Source organism: Juglans microcarpa x Juglans regia, chromosome 7D (assembly GCF_004785595.1).
Source record: "Juglans microcarpa x Juglans regia isolate MS1-56 chromosome 7D, Jm3101_v1.0, whole genome shotgun sequence".
In the NCBI taxonomy this organism is placed as follows: Eukaryota; Viridiplantae; Streptophyta; class Magnoliopsida; order Fagales; family Juglandaceae; genus Juglans; species Juglans microcarpa x Juglans regia.
Window position 1 is genome coordinate 1874585 of NC_054606.1, and position 13786 is coordinate 1888370.

Sequence of the window (13786 nt, forward strand, 5' to 3'; positions counted from 1 at the left end):
AAGTGTTATTACTATATAAAATATTTTACAAAATAAACTCATAAGTTTATATGATTTCATATGATTCGTTATATCTATTTTATAATAAAAATAATTTTATTATTTAATATATCATATCAAACTATAATAATTTGTAAATTATTTTTAAAAAGTATTTTTGCAATTAAAATATTTCTTTGATTAAAATGTAAGAGATTTTGTTAAGATGGACAAAGTGAATTTGAGTTTGGATAGTAGTGTTTTTTTTTTTTTTTTTTTTTTTTAACCAGTTTAGACCGTAGTTGACGAGGGCAGGGAACATGAAAGTTGAGGAAGTTTCCGTGTTGTTACTTTTCAACCTCTCAATGCCGCCCGACATGCTCTGGTTGAGATTAAAATATGTCTAGGAAAAGCAAAGATTCCCACTTTGTCTACTTTGAGTAAAGCAATTTGTGTCCTTTAATCCAGATTAAATCTGGAAAAGAGGGAGGAAAGAAAAAAATATAAAAAGTTCCATCGTTCTGTAACTACGAAATCCCATTACATCGAGCTATGAAATAAATGTACGGAAAACTATTCTTAATACCTAAACATTGGTCTTAGATCTCCATGGGTATCGAAGTGTTCTATTACAAGAGTCTAGGTGAAGTGAACCCAAATACTAAACTTCATGGCTGTACCACAAATACCCAACATAGAAGGGACCAAGCATTAAAAAGCACTGCACAAAGGGCAAAAGGACAAAAACAAAAACTTACCCAAAAACAGAAAAGAAAAGAAAACAGAGAGATGCATGTACTTCAGCCAATGGATTCATTCCCACTGAATCTCCAAAACCACTCATTTTTATTAAAAAAACCTTTTAACTTATTCATCGTCTTCATATATTGCATATCATATTTTTTTATTTAATTGTTTTAAATTTATTGAATTCTTCTCTTTATTATTTATTTATATATAATATGTGATGGGTAGAAATGATGAATACTAACAGTATTAAGAAACTAATTGGAGCAGACCATCTGTCCACAGTGATTCATGTAGCACCTGATTTTAACAAGTCAAGGCAACCTGTTAAAGTCTTTATATTGGGCCACTCTGCCTGTGTATTCTCCTCCCTCTCAGCATTCATTTCACTCTCTAAAGATCCTAGCTTTTTTCCTTGTTAATTCTGTGAGTTAAGAATCCGCATCTCTATAGTTTCTTCACTATGAGACCGGGCATCATGTTCCATTCCGAGGAATCTGAAGATCATTACAACAAGTCCCACTTCCTTGAAGCTTGTTTCCTTTGCCGGAAACCGCTAGGCTTGAATAGTGACATCTTCATGTACAGGTTAGCTTGCCTTTTGTTATTTGTTTTTTCATCACGATTTTCATACACTTTCTTGATCATCTTAATCCTCCGATGTTGGTTTCTTCTACACGCAATTATTTACACATAAATTAATTTGATTGGATTTGCCCGGCTTTCACGATGTTGTAATGAAAAAGTATAGATCCTGTGAACCTAGAGATGTTAGAATCTGAACTCGTGAAGTTGCTATAATCCCAGTACTTCCAAATAACAGTTTCTTTGAATTCTGTGATTATTTAGAATAGATTCTGATGGGTATTTGTGTGCGGGAAATTTTGCAGAGGGAACACACCGTTCTGTAGCAAAGAGTGCAGGCACGAACAGATAGAGATTGATGAAGCCAAAGAGAAGAAGAGCTGGAATCTTTCTCCTTCTTCAGCCTCTTCTTCAAATAGAACCGTCAGAAAATCAGACACCAACAAGGATTCCACTCCAAGCAAGACTGTACGGACGAATACGCTTGTGGTGGCCTAATCTCTACATGCTATATAGCAGAGTAGAGGATCTTTCAGATTTAGGGAAAAAAAAAAAAAAAAAATCCGCGTGAAAGTTCGTGGAGGACAAAGCTAGATGTGATGATCTGAGTCTACTCTTTGTAAAGCAGTAGAAAGCGGTGGGCATGCATAGATCAATGCGGGTTTGACACGGCCTAAGAGAATGCATGCCCGCCCACCAGAGATTTTGCGTAGGAGGAAGCGCCCAGCGGAAACTCGGCTGCGCTTTTTTGGTGCAATCAGATCTTGTTTAAATCTTTTCTTTCCAAAATTTTAAGGCGATTGAATATCAATTAAGAGACTTTTTCTCGAATAATTAAACACTGTAGTTTTGGGTTTCTTCCTTCAAATCCATTTGTGTAGAACTCCTGCTGGCTTCAAGGGGCTGCTATTTAGTATTTGCCCTAGTTTTTGTGTCTAGCATAAAGAGTACTACTGTAGGTCAAAACTCCAGAAGGAAAAAGCTATTCGCAGTAAAACTGGCTCACAAAAGGGCTTCACAAATGGCAAAAGTAACTTACTGTCATTCTGAATCATTAAAATCAAATATTTAGTTATTTCAATATAAAATCAACCCTTTTTTTTTCCTGCATCTCTTTACTCATGCATGTTCAACTCAAAAGAAGTACTTGGCAGAGAGAGAGAGAGAAAGAGAGGCGTTTCAACAAATGTCACTGTTGATCATGAAGTAGGAATAATTGTCATCGATGAAGTTTCAAAAGCAGCGATTTACCTTGTGTTGCATAGTCTTTTTGACTGTTAGATGGATCGATCGATCGATCGATCACCAGAGAAATTATGAGCCGTGGCCAAAGTAAAGTCTCAGATTTTGTTATCATATACTAATTATTATTGCCAAGCTGTGATTAACATCACGTACGTACGTTTGATCCAAAGTTGTGTCTTTGGAATTTGGATCATTGGCTAGATCACCTTAAATGTGAGTCTCAACGAAGAAGCCATATTGAGTGATATATCGGTTTAGGAGAGTTCGACTGGGATTGAGGCAATTAAGATCCAACGCATATAATAGCTCTCGTGTGGGCTAGAAAGATGTAAAGAGGTAGCAATGATATAAGGCAAGGATCACGTGACACACTGCTGTTGAAAAAAAGTAAATCCCGCTAATAAATAATAATTTTTTTTTACATCTTTTTAAAATAAAATCTATTTTATATGAAGAAAGACATATATTTATAACTTCTACAAATCATTTTAATATTTTGATTGTTTGTTGTTATTGTTCAAGATCATTAGAGACGTCACAAAAAGGTGTAAAAGAGATTTTTTGACAAAGTTTTTGAGCTAATAAGTGGCGTGTGGGGGCTTATCTCCAAAATTTAGGTGGTAGTGGATGATGGCATGGCTGTACCAACTAGCGAGCATTTGTGGGTGTATTCTGATCATCAAATTCAAGCAAATTTACAAAAAAAAAAAAAATGAGGAAAAGCTAGAAGTCTTCCATGACGCCGTTAAGGCGTAAACGTTAGAAAGTAGAGGAGAAAACTTCTGGAAAAGATACATATCCCTCATTCCGGTTGGTTCTATTTGCATATTAAATATCTCAAATCATCTATAAATAATAATAAAATAATTTAAAAATATCTAAAAATAATTGTGTTATCAAACGGACCATATCGTTAGAGTTACCTCTATATATGATATGTTAGTTTCGAGTAAAATATACCGACTGTCATTAATAAAATAGTCGGCTCTGTACATGATTAGAAGTGATTGAAGAAATGAGTAGCTATATCATAATAGAGACCTGGATATTAATGCATACTAGAAGTGCTGAATGCATTCTTTAATTTAAAAGAATTCTAAACATAACCCTACATCCTGCATACCATTTAAAAATATATAATTTTATTTTTTTATTATTATATTTTATATTTTATTAAATATAAAATATAATAATAAAAAAATAAAATTATATATTTTTAAATGATATACAGTGGGGCTTTTATATAATACAACTCTTTAATCTATGACTGTCAAATTTAAAACATATCAATAATAAATTTAAGATGATAAAAATCTGAATTTTTCTTCATGTGTTTAAACCACTTCCATGATAAGGCAAGCCCATGTACTTCCCAATGCCATAAGGTCGCGTGAGTTAGGCCCATTGCTTCACAACATTTTCAAAAGAAAAGGTCCGTTTTAGCAAAACCCGACCCCCAAACACCCCCCTCCACCACACCCTCGCCCCAAAAAAAGGAAAAAAAAAAAAAACCATTCTTCCGGTGCAAAAAAGCCTCTCCGACCACGATCCGCGGCACCCGCGGATGTCTGCTAATGTGCGTTGCGTGGTGCGCAACACTCTCAAGGTACATTCTCCATCTCGAACCCTTGCTGTTTTCAATCTTACTCTTCTCCCCAAAACCCAAACCCCTAAACCCTCGCAATCTGCCCCCTTTAACTCTTCATATTCGACTTATAGTTATCAAAGTTTTGATTTTTTGGAACAATTTTTTCCTCGTACCGCTTCGAATTCGAGTGGTTTTGGTTCCATTAATTCAAATGAGCGGCGAAGAATAGCTGTAGGGTTATCCAAGATGATCAAAGAGCAACAAGGCTTTGTATTGAGGGGATTTTCGCAAAATTTTTGCCCTTGTTTCTTAGTTAAGATAATGAAACTGTTTGGAAACAGAGAAACCGCGTTTGCCTTCTTTAAATGCGCGTTTCGGGATTGTTCCGAGGGGATTGTCCGGTTGTGTTGTGTTGCTGCGCATATTTTAGCAGCGGAGGACCTTCGGTTTCTCGCACAAGACATGGTCTCGTGGATAATTAAGAGAATTGGGGCTGGAAGGAGTGAGGAATTGGTGCAATTTATGTGGAACGGTCACCATGAATATGAGTCCGATTACTCGGTTCTAGACACGTTGATGAGGTGCTTTGTGAATGTGGAAATGGATAAGGAGGCATTGGGGGTTTTGGATAGGATGAGGAAGGGAGGATTGACGCCGAGTTTATCGGCCCTTTCAACTCTATTCATGTTGTTGCTTAGAGTTGGTGATTATGGTAGTGTGTGGAAGCTGTTTAGGGATATGGTTTGTAGGGGTCCTTGCCCTTCTACTTATACTTTTAACGTTATGATTCTGGGCTTTTGCAGAAAAGGTATGGTTAGAACTGGAGAGAGTTTGTTACATGTGATGGGGAAATTTCGGTGTGAACCCGATGATTTTACGTATAACATTGTGATCAATGCATACTGCATAAGGGGATGGACATCAGATGCACTTAGTTGGGTGCATTTGATGTCCGCAAGGGGTTGTAAGCCGAGTGTTGTAACGTTTAATATGGTGGTAAATGCCTTGTGTAAGGAGGGAAATGTGGTGCAAGCAAGGAAGCTCTTTGATGGAATTCAAGATATGGGTGTCTCTCTGACTACCACTATATATAACACTATGCTGGATGGGTATGTTAAGGCAAGGGACATCGATCAGGCAAACATGCTTTATGAAGAAATGAGGAAGAGGTGCATATCTCCTAATGGATAACCTTTAATATTTTGGTTGCAGGGCATTTCAAGTATGGAAGACAAGAGGATGGTGACAGGTTGTTAGGGGATCTATCTGTTCCAGGATTGTTCCAGGACTGTTCACTCTATGATATTTCAGTTGCGGGGCTGTGCTGGGCAGGTCGGTTGGACGAGGGCACAGAGTTCTTAGAGGATATGCTTGAGAAAGGAATAACTCCAAGCGTGATTGCTTTTAACTCAATTATAGCAGCTTATAGCAGAGCTGGGTTAGGAGCAAATGCCCACGAGACGTATGAAACTATGGTTAGATACGATTTAAGTCCTTCATCTTCCACATGCAGTTCTTTGCTACTGGGTTTGTCCCGGAACGGGAGCCTGCAAGAAGCCAGAGAGCTCTTGTGTAAGATGATAGAGAAGGGTTTTCCCATCAATAAAGTGGCCTACACAGTGCTTTTGGATGCATATTGCAAGATAGGAGATCTGGAAGGGGCTCAGAGTTTGTGGAATGAGATGGCAGAAAGAGGGGTATCTCCTGATGCTGTTGCCTTTTCAGCCTTTATAGATGGACTTTCTAAAGCAGGTCTGGTGGAGAAGGCATATGATATGTTCTTAGAAATGTCAAGGAAAGGATTTGTGCCAAATAATTTTGCATATAATTCTTTGATTGGTGGGTTTGTGAACCATGGGAACCTGAATGAAGCATTAAAATTGGAGAGGGGGATGAGGCAAAAGGGACTTCTTCCAGATATATTTACCACCAATATGATCATTAATGGGCTTTGTAAACAGGGTAGAATGAAGTCAGCAATCAATGCCTTCATGGACATGCAGCGGACCGGGTTGTACCCGGATATTGTCACATTCAACACTTTGATTGGTGGTTTTTGTAAAGCATTCGATATGGTTCGTGCAGATGAGCTTGTGGATAAAATGTATGCCAGTGGCTGGGACCCAGATATCACTACGTATAATATTCGCATTCATGGTTTCTGCAGCAGTCGAAAAATGAATCGAGCGGTAATGATGTTGGATGAGCTTGTTACAGCAGGTATTGTTCCAGATACAGTAACATACAACACCATCATTAATGGCATTTGTAGTGATATACTGGATCGCGCCCTGATTTTAACTGCAAAACTGCTTAAGATGGCTTTTGTTCCAAATGTAGTTACAACCAATGTGTTGTTGTCTCACTTTTGCAAGCAGGGGATGCCTGAGAGGGCCTTAATGTGGTGTCAGAAGTTGAGTGAGATTTCATTTGATTTTGATGAAATTACCTTTAGGATAATGGACAGGGCCTACAGTAATATACAAGAAGATGAAGAGCTTTTCAGAGAAATATCTGCAAAGAACCTCTTTCTGGATTTCCTCATGTACATTACATATGATTATTTTTATAGAAACAGACCTCACAGAGATACAAATCAGAATTCTCTTAAACTAATTGGAAATGGTTTTGGTGGAGCATGAAAGTTGACTTAGATAGCATTACCATTGTCGTGACTGGAATCTTCTGTAATCATGAGTGTGGTGCAAGCTATTCTCAAGGTACGAGGGCATTTTATGAATTGAATGGTGGTGATAAGTTGGAAGTAGCATCAATTAGGGGAAGTCATTGGGTTGAGCTGGTTCCTATCGAGACTAGGTTGGACTTGACTAAAATTGATTCCACTACGGCAGAAAGGAAATGAAAAGAATGATTTAGTAAAGACAATGAAAAGAGATGGTTCGTGTCAAGTTGAAATAAGGGCTACTTTTTTATTGCCGCCAAGGCAAGAATGCAATGGTGGCCATTGTAGTACCCCGGGGCAAAATTTTTACAACCTCTAAACTTGTTTGTTCAGCTCAATATTTTAGCTCTGCAGAGCATGTCCGTGAAATGAATTCATCTGATCAAAGAAAATACAAGGATGCCTCTTGTTCAGCTGAGTTGTGTTGGTGTGGAAGTTTTAGCCGGTGGCTTTTTCCATTATGCTTGTCTGTATATTTTTCCTGTTTGCAACGAGAAGCAGAAATCTATACACATCTGAATTTCTTATGGCCAAATGGAAAGCCGAGATCAATTCAGTCTAGTTTGAATGAGAAGAAAGCTTAATTGGCATGGATCCAGAAATGAATTACCGAGACTTGGCTAGGTCCTCAGAGCTGATGACCAACAATGGGCTTGAATGTCTTCGGCAAGTAGCCATTTGGTGATGCCTTTCATGCTGCCAAAAGAAGTTGACATGTTGCCGACCTTAGGCTTGGCAGAGCTGATGCACTATAGTTTTGAGCCTCTTTTTTATTTTATTTTGAATATTTGGTTTCATGGTTTAAATTGCCTGTGAAATAAGAATCTTACATCCTTCATCTTTGATTGACTTGTGATTCTCTTTGCAGAAAAGATGTTTGAAGCCAGTATTTTTGGCGACTTCAGTAATTAGATACAATTTTCCTCAAACCACCCCCCCCCCCCCCCCCCCCCCCCCCCCCCCCCCCCCCCCCCCCCCCCCCCCCCCCCCAAAAAAAAAAAAAAAGGAAACAGAGATAGATACAATTTCTGAGTGTTGTTGGAATGTGAATATCTGGTTATACTCCGATCTCCGTGGCGTGGTCACAAGAAACTTGGAATATGGTCACAAGCTCGTTAACGTTTGATCTCAAGTCCCATGTAAATCGACATAAGTTATAGAGTACTCTTTGCAGCCCCATGAAACATTCTCCAACATCCACGAAAACGATTTGAACTGATAAATCGGAATAAATTTATCGGAGCTTCTGGGCTTCTGAATTGTGTGGTGAAGTGTGCACCAGCTCCTTCTACATTGCTTTATGGCCAGCAATTGCGGTTTTCGGTTTTATCTATTTGGAGAGCATTTGGGGAGACTTTGAGTTTGGACTGTGATGGAAATGTTTGACAGTGGAGACAGTCGTCATGAGAAATGCGAGATTAGGGGCAGCTCCTCCTCTCTGCAATGTGAGCAGCTTGGTGAAAGAGAAGCATTGTTGTTTCAAGGACAAAAGACTCTTTTATTTGTTTCTTTGCAAAACCAATTATTTGAAAAACCACGCACTCTGGCCTTTGGACGGTATAAACAGCAATTTTTTCTTAGATTTCATTGGTCTTTCTGATTGTATCGTTGAAGAGGACTTATTACAATCTCCTCATTTTTATTCCGCTTACTTCAAGTAAAATTTATAATCTTCATAAAATAATAAGTTCACTTGATAATTTCGCAGAGGAAATTTCCTCAAAAATTAAGTGTCAGCAAAGAAGCTGAAGGAGATTGTAATAAGTAATAAGCTGAAGAAGCTAAGGAAACAGAGCCTGCCATAATATGTTTCACCAACAGTAACCTGTACACAAAAAAAAAAAAACCATAATCTAACATACTTTCTATCTCATACGATGTGTTTCTGTCCACGACTTTTCACGCTATTAACAGCCAAGAAACCCTAAAATTGGACAAAAATGAATCTTGGGAGTGGGAATAAAGCTATTAAGGCACTTGGGCCCTCTGCATTATCATAAATCTTCTTCTACTTGCTCCCTCCACATGCTCACCCAGTTTTGACAGTTGGGTCATCCGCCTTTTCCATGATTCTGAGGCCCCCATTTGATTCCTCTTCTTATCCGAATCAACTGGGTCATCTTCAAAGGACTCGAGACTTTTCTCAGAAGGGTTACCATCGTCGGATTGTTCAATTATCTGCTTCAATCTCTCTACTACCTGACTCATCGTTGGCCGATCTTTAGCACTTTTCAATAAACAATTGTCTGCCAACTTTGCAATTTTTCGAGCTGCACTACTAGAATAATCGTTTTCCAGTCGAGGGTCCATTATCAAGCCGAACTTTTTACTATCAGCAGGGAACTGTTTCACCCATTCCAAAAGTTTCTGTTCTGCCCTTGGGCGGTTTCTTTCCAATGATCTCCTGCCTGTAAGAATCTCAAATAGTACAACTCCAAAACTCCACACATCACTCTTAGTTGTCAGATGACCAGTCTCGATGTAATCTGGAGCAGCATATCCGTATGTTCCCACCACCTGATCATCAAAAGTGTTCTAATGAGCACCACAACAACGTACAGTATGCAGCAATCCCCAAGAAAGTTTCGAAGATCCAGGAGGCCATTACATTAGCAAGAGTGAATCCAATATGGCAATATAGGTTGATTAAGGTATTAATGATTTATCTGAAACACACCTTGCTGGTGAAGGTGATCAACAATTTCCAAGACCCAGCAGACCTGACGTGTATCAGTTACGGTTTAGGGTTAAGACGCCCGTTGGGTTGTTGATGAATCAAGCAATACCGACTCGTTTAAAGAGGCACAATACATATGCCAGACACATTTTATTCCTCTCTCGATCTGTCGTCTCATCTCTGCCTCCTGCAGTTGGATCGGCACCACTCACACCCCCAAACTCCACATCAATGTTATTCATATCCATTCATATCCCGTTACCGTATTGGCATCCTTCATAGTATCAACAACAGTCAACAGGATAAGGTCTAGCCAAACTTAAGATTCAGCCCAAACTGACCAACCGACCAACAATCAACCACCCATCCTCAATGGCAATACTGTTTGACAGCCATACACTGACCGGTCTGTTCAAGTATAATCTATGGCAGTATCGGTTTGGGTCAGTAACCCCATTATATTTACTATACTTTGGTTGACACCCATTGGTTTGCCCGTTGGAAACGGCAGAAAACTTATCCAAGTGGTCTCACACAAATTCATTCTTGTATTTCACAATTATTTCCCCTTTAATTGAGTAAAATATAACCATCATATTTTTTCTAGATGAAATAAAAAGTAATCATTGTAGTTGAAAAAAGGTTGTATAATGCAATATTTTAGCGAGTTTTAGTATAATCCTAGAAGCTTTTTTTGTTTGCCTGGTCTATTGTATACGTTGATTTATAAAATTGTACTGAATGACCTTTTTATGCTCTGTCTCAGCGTAACATATGAAATATTAAGGCCTCGTTTGGATTGAGAGATGAGATGGTTTTATATGAGTTGAATAAAATATTGTTAGAATATTATTTTTAATATTATTATTATTTTGGGATTTGAAAAAGTTGAATTGTTTATTATATTTTGTGTGTAAATTTGAAAAAGTTGTAATGATGAGATAAATTGAAATCACTTTTCAATCCAAACGGAGCCTAAATATGCTTTAACCATTGTATATATTTGATATATATAAAGTCAGTAAATTGTTAGCAGTGATGCAACCTAAAATGCTGATGAAAATAAGTGCATGCAACACTTACAGCTGTTGAAACATGACTTTGCCCAGCCATCGGCCCCTCCCTAGCAAGCCCAAAGTCTGAAAGCTTTGGTTCAAAATTCTCATCCAACAACACATTGGATGTTTTGAAATCTCGGAAAATTACCTTCAACGTGAGAGTAATGCATTTAGGGTTAACAATAACGAAGAGCAAAGTTGAATCTTGAAGATAACATGTAGTAGAAGGTATGATGTAGAACTAATTGGGAAAAACCTGAACTTCCAATCCCTCATGCAGATAAGCTAGTCCTTGAGCTGCTCCCAGGACTATCTGTAATCTAGTTTTCCAAGAAAGAGCTGCGCGTGCCTTACTGAAAAGATGGTCCTCTAAGCTTTTATTTGCCATGTATTCATAAACGAGTAATCGCTGGATTCCTCTTCTCCCGTCAGTAGCACAGTATCCTATGAGTTTGACGAGATTAGGGTGCTCAACAACACCGAGAAATTGAACTTCTGCCACCCACTGTTTGTGGCCCTATATTGGAAACAGCAAATTAGAGGAACCATTCAGAAAATCAAAATCCTTATATAATGATAATAAAAAATCAAGGGAATAATAAGCATCTTAGCATGGAAAGAAACAAAACAACAAGAACAATCGAGAGGAAGGAAGATCTTTCATCAAATGTGTGGGCAGATATATGGTTCGTTTTTCCTTTTCTCTTCTTGTTCATTCTTTTTTTCAGGTGGGGGGATCTTAAGGTTGAACTTTAGGGAGAGAGGCTTGCTGTGCACATCCCACTCATCTCAATGGCGCAGGGCCAAGATTTTGAAAATCCTTTTCCATGCTTTCATTTTCAGTAGATAAGCTGCCTCGTAATTTCAAATTTGAAATAAAGAGTAATGATACTCATACAACATATTTTACAACATATATTTTAAAATGATGATATTTTTATAAAATGATAAGGCATTTGATAAAAATACCCTTCATTTTAAAACATGATTGTATAATGTGTTGTGAAAGGAAAATTTTATGCACTATACTACTATCTCACTTTCATCCCACTAAGTAAGATGTGGCACATTCATCACCATTGAATGAAAGCAATGAACGTGCCACATCTTACTTAATAGGATCAAAGTAAAATGAGAGTGCAGTAGATAACATTACTCGTTGTGAAAAGTTTCGTATGTTTATCATTTTTCAATTTTAGATGCCACGAGAGAGAGGTCATAGAATCCTGATGCCCAATCCTTCACTCCTCGTAACCGGTATATGTACCAATGCGATGGTCCCAGCCATCCATTGGACCTCAGGAAAACCTTCATGAATCCTCATTAAAGATAACTCATTAATAGAACAGAAGCCATAATTGGTAGAACAGAACCATCTGGGCCTCAAACTGGTCCAACATCCGTTAAACACCCCCCCCCCCCCCCCCCCCCCCCCCCCCCCCAAAAAAAAAAAAAAAAAACAATTCTTGCTTAAATATGAGGGTGGTCAATCAAGTATCAACCCAGTTTTTCCAGGTAGAGGGGCTCTAAGGTCGGAAAAAAAAATTTGAAAAAAAAAAACTTTTTTGAGTTATAAATCTGTAGGATCAGCATAGATACATTTACACCGGCAAGAATACCAATTTACCATCTGGAGAGCTGTTTTTTCTCCCCCATCTGGACAGTTTGCAGAGAGCGGCTAGAGGTAAGAGTAATAATCAAAAGTAGATAAAAGTGGCCTTAGGTCCATGAAAAAACAATATCCGTTTGGAAAATAGGTGAGCAGAGGAATGCCAATGGAAAGATAATATAATTTAAAATGTAATGACAGGCTGCTATTGCACCAAAATTGCAGAGACAGAGCACTTAAAAGAGAGTTAAGTATGAAGCCAACAGTATTCTTAAACGGATTAACACAATATTCATTATCCTAAAAACTAAGAGCATGTTTGCGAATTTGGAGAAAAGGTGGTGATTTGCGTTTTGCGTTTCTATCTGTGAGACTCGTGGGAACCATTGATAAGAAGTTTGATGATTTTCTTTCCTTTTTTAGATAGATGGAAAAGTATTTTGTGTAAAAATGTGTTGCGTTGAAAGTTGAAGGAAAATGAAACTTTTTTGATTGAGAACATGATCTTTAACTCTTACCTGTAAACCATCCTCATTCAGCTTTTTAATTGCAACCACAATTGGATCGCCTTTTCCCTCTGCAGGCTTGATTGAACCTTTGTACACATTCCCAAATCCACCTTCCCCAATCTTAAGAAGCCTACTGAAATCATTTGTTGCTTGTCTGAGCTCCGAGTATGAGAAGACACGCAAACCATGAGCCTTTTCCTCATACAGTTGTGGTATACCTCGCGGGGAAGACGTCGAGCATGAAGATTTACTGACCCTATCTGCTCCAGAATAATCGGATTTTCTTTGCTCTTTCAACTCTGGGGCTGATCTTTGTTCCCTGCCTCTGGATTTGTCCTTAAAGTAGGAGAAACAATTCATTGCGCGGAATTTAGCACCAAGTTCCTAAATTTAAATGTTATCTTATTTTACTGTCATTGGATCAACCGGGAAAAGAACAGCACGAATGAATAATTACAACTATAAAGCATCAGCACCGTGTTAGACGAAATGAGAGAGAGAGAGAGAGAGAGAGGAATATGGCAGATAAATGAAAAATACAAGCTTTCGGAAAAAACAAGTAAAAACTAGGAGGTTTGGGAAAAAAAACAAAACAGAGGTAGTGAGATAAAGTTAAACCAAATGGACAGAAGTCAGTAACAGAATAGTGGAAATCAAAGGGGATTCCCTTTTTTTAAAAGAAGAAGAAGAAGAAGCTTGAAGTGAGAAATGGAAGCAATCCAAGTGAAAAGAACTGTCGGATAGGGAAGTGGTCACAGAAATGGGAGAGCATGAGCTGGCTGCGGAAAGGATAACAGAACAGAGAAAACCCAGATGGCAACTCAATAAAGCTATAAACTTGATCACCGAGTATACGGAAGATACAAATGCAAATTGAGATTCATGGAAGTCGAGAATGACCCAGTTGAGAAAAAAATAATAAAAAATCATGTAAGCCCAGAGAGGAAGCGCAAGAAAAAAATGGACGAATAGTCTATAAAAACTGTGTATGATATGAAATGGAACAAACCGCACGCCAAAGGCAAATAGAGAGACAGATAAAATATTTCACCTCTTTTTCCTGTGTACGGTGTTGTGGGGTAGAGTTTCATGGATTTCTTTGCTTT

At 38.1% G+C, this 13786-nt stretch overlaps 3 protein-coding genes across 3 annotated transcripts; 2 read left to right on the plus strand and 1 right to left on the minus strand.

Moving 5' to 3' along the window:
* Positions 1-1012: 1012 nt before the first annotated feature.
* LOC121239743 (FCS-Like Zinc finger 3-like) lies at positions 1013-2145 on the plus strand. Its single transcript, XM_041137049.1, has 2 exons — positions 1013-1314; positions 1617-2145. The coding sequence occupies exons 1-2, from the start codon at positions 1190-1192 to the stop codon at positions 1807-1809; spliced, it is 318 nt and encodes a 105-aa protein (XP_040992983.1). The 5' UTR covers positions 1013-1189; the 3' UTR covers positions 1810-2145.
* A 1895-nt stretch (positions 2146-4040) lies between these two features.
* On the plus strand, positions 4041-7676 carry LOC121239165 (pentatricopeptide repeat-containing protein At1g12620-like). The gene is given in 2 exon segments (XM_041136321.1): positions 4041-5330; positions 5333-7676. Coding segments are annotated over 2 exon segments (2664 nt in total). The 5' UTR covers positions 4041-4120; the 3' UTR covers positions 6787-7676.
* Positions 7677-8609: 933 nt separating this feature from the next.
* On the minus strand, positions 8610-13665 carry LOC121239166 (probable serine/threonine-protein kinase PBL19). The gene is made up of 5 exons (XM_041136322.1): positions 13415-13665; positions 12690-13118; positions 10819-11079; positions 10588-10710; positions 8610-9344 (listed from the first exon to the last, which is right to left on the minus strand). Exons 2-5 carry the CDS (start codon positions 13038-13040, stop codon positions 8796-8798), a joined length of 1284 nt encoding a protein of 427 aa, XP_040992256.1. The 5' UTR covers positions 13041-13118; positions 13415-13665; the 3' UTR covers positions 8610-8795.
* Positions 13666-13786: the final 121 nt, after the last annotated feature.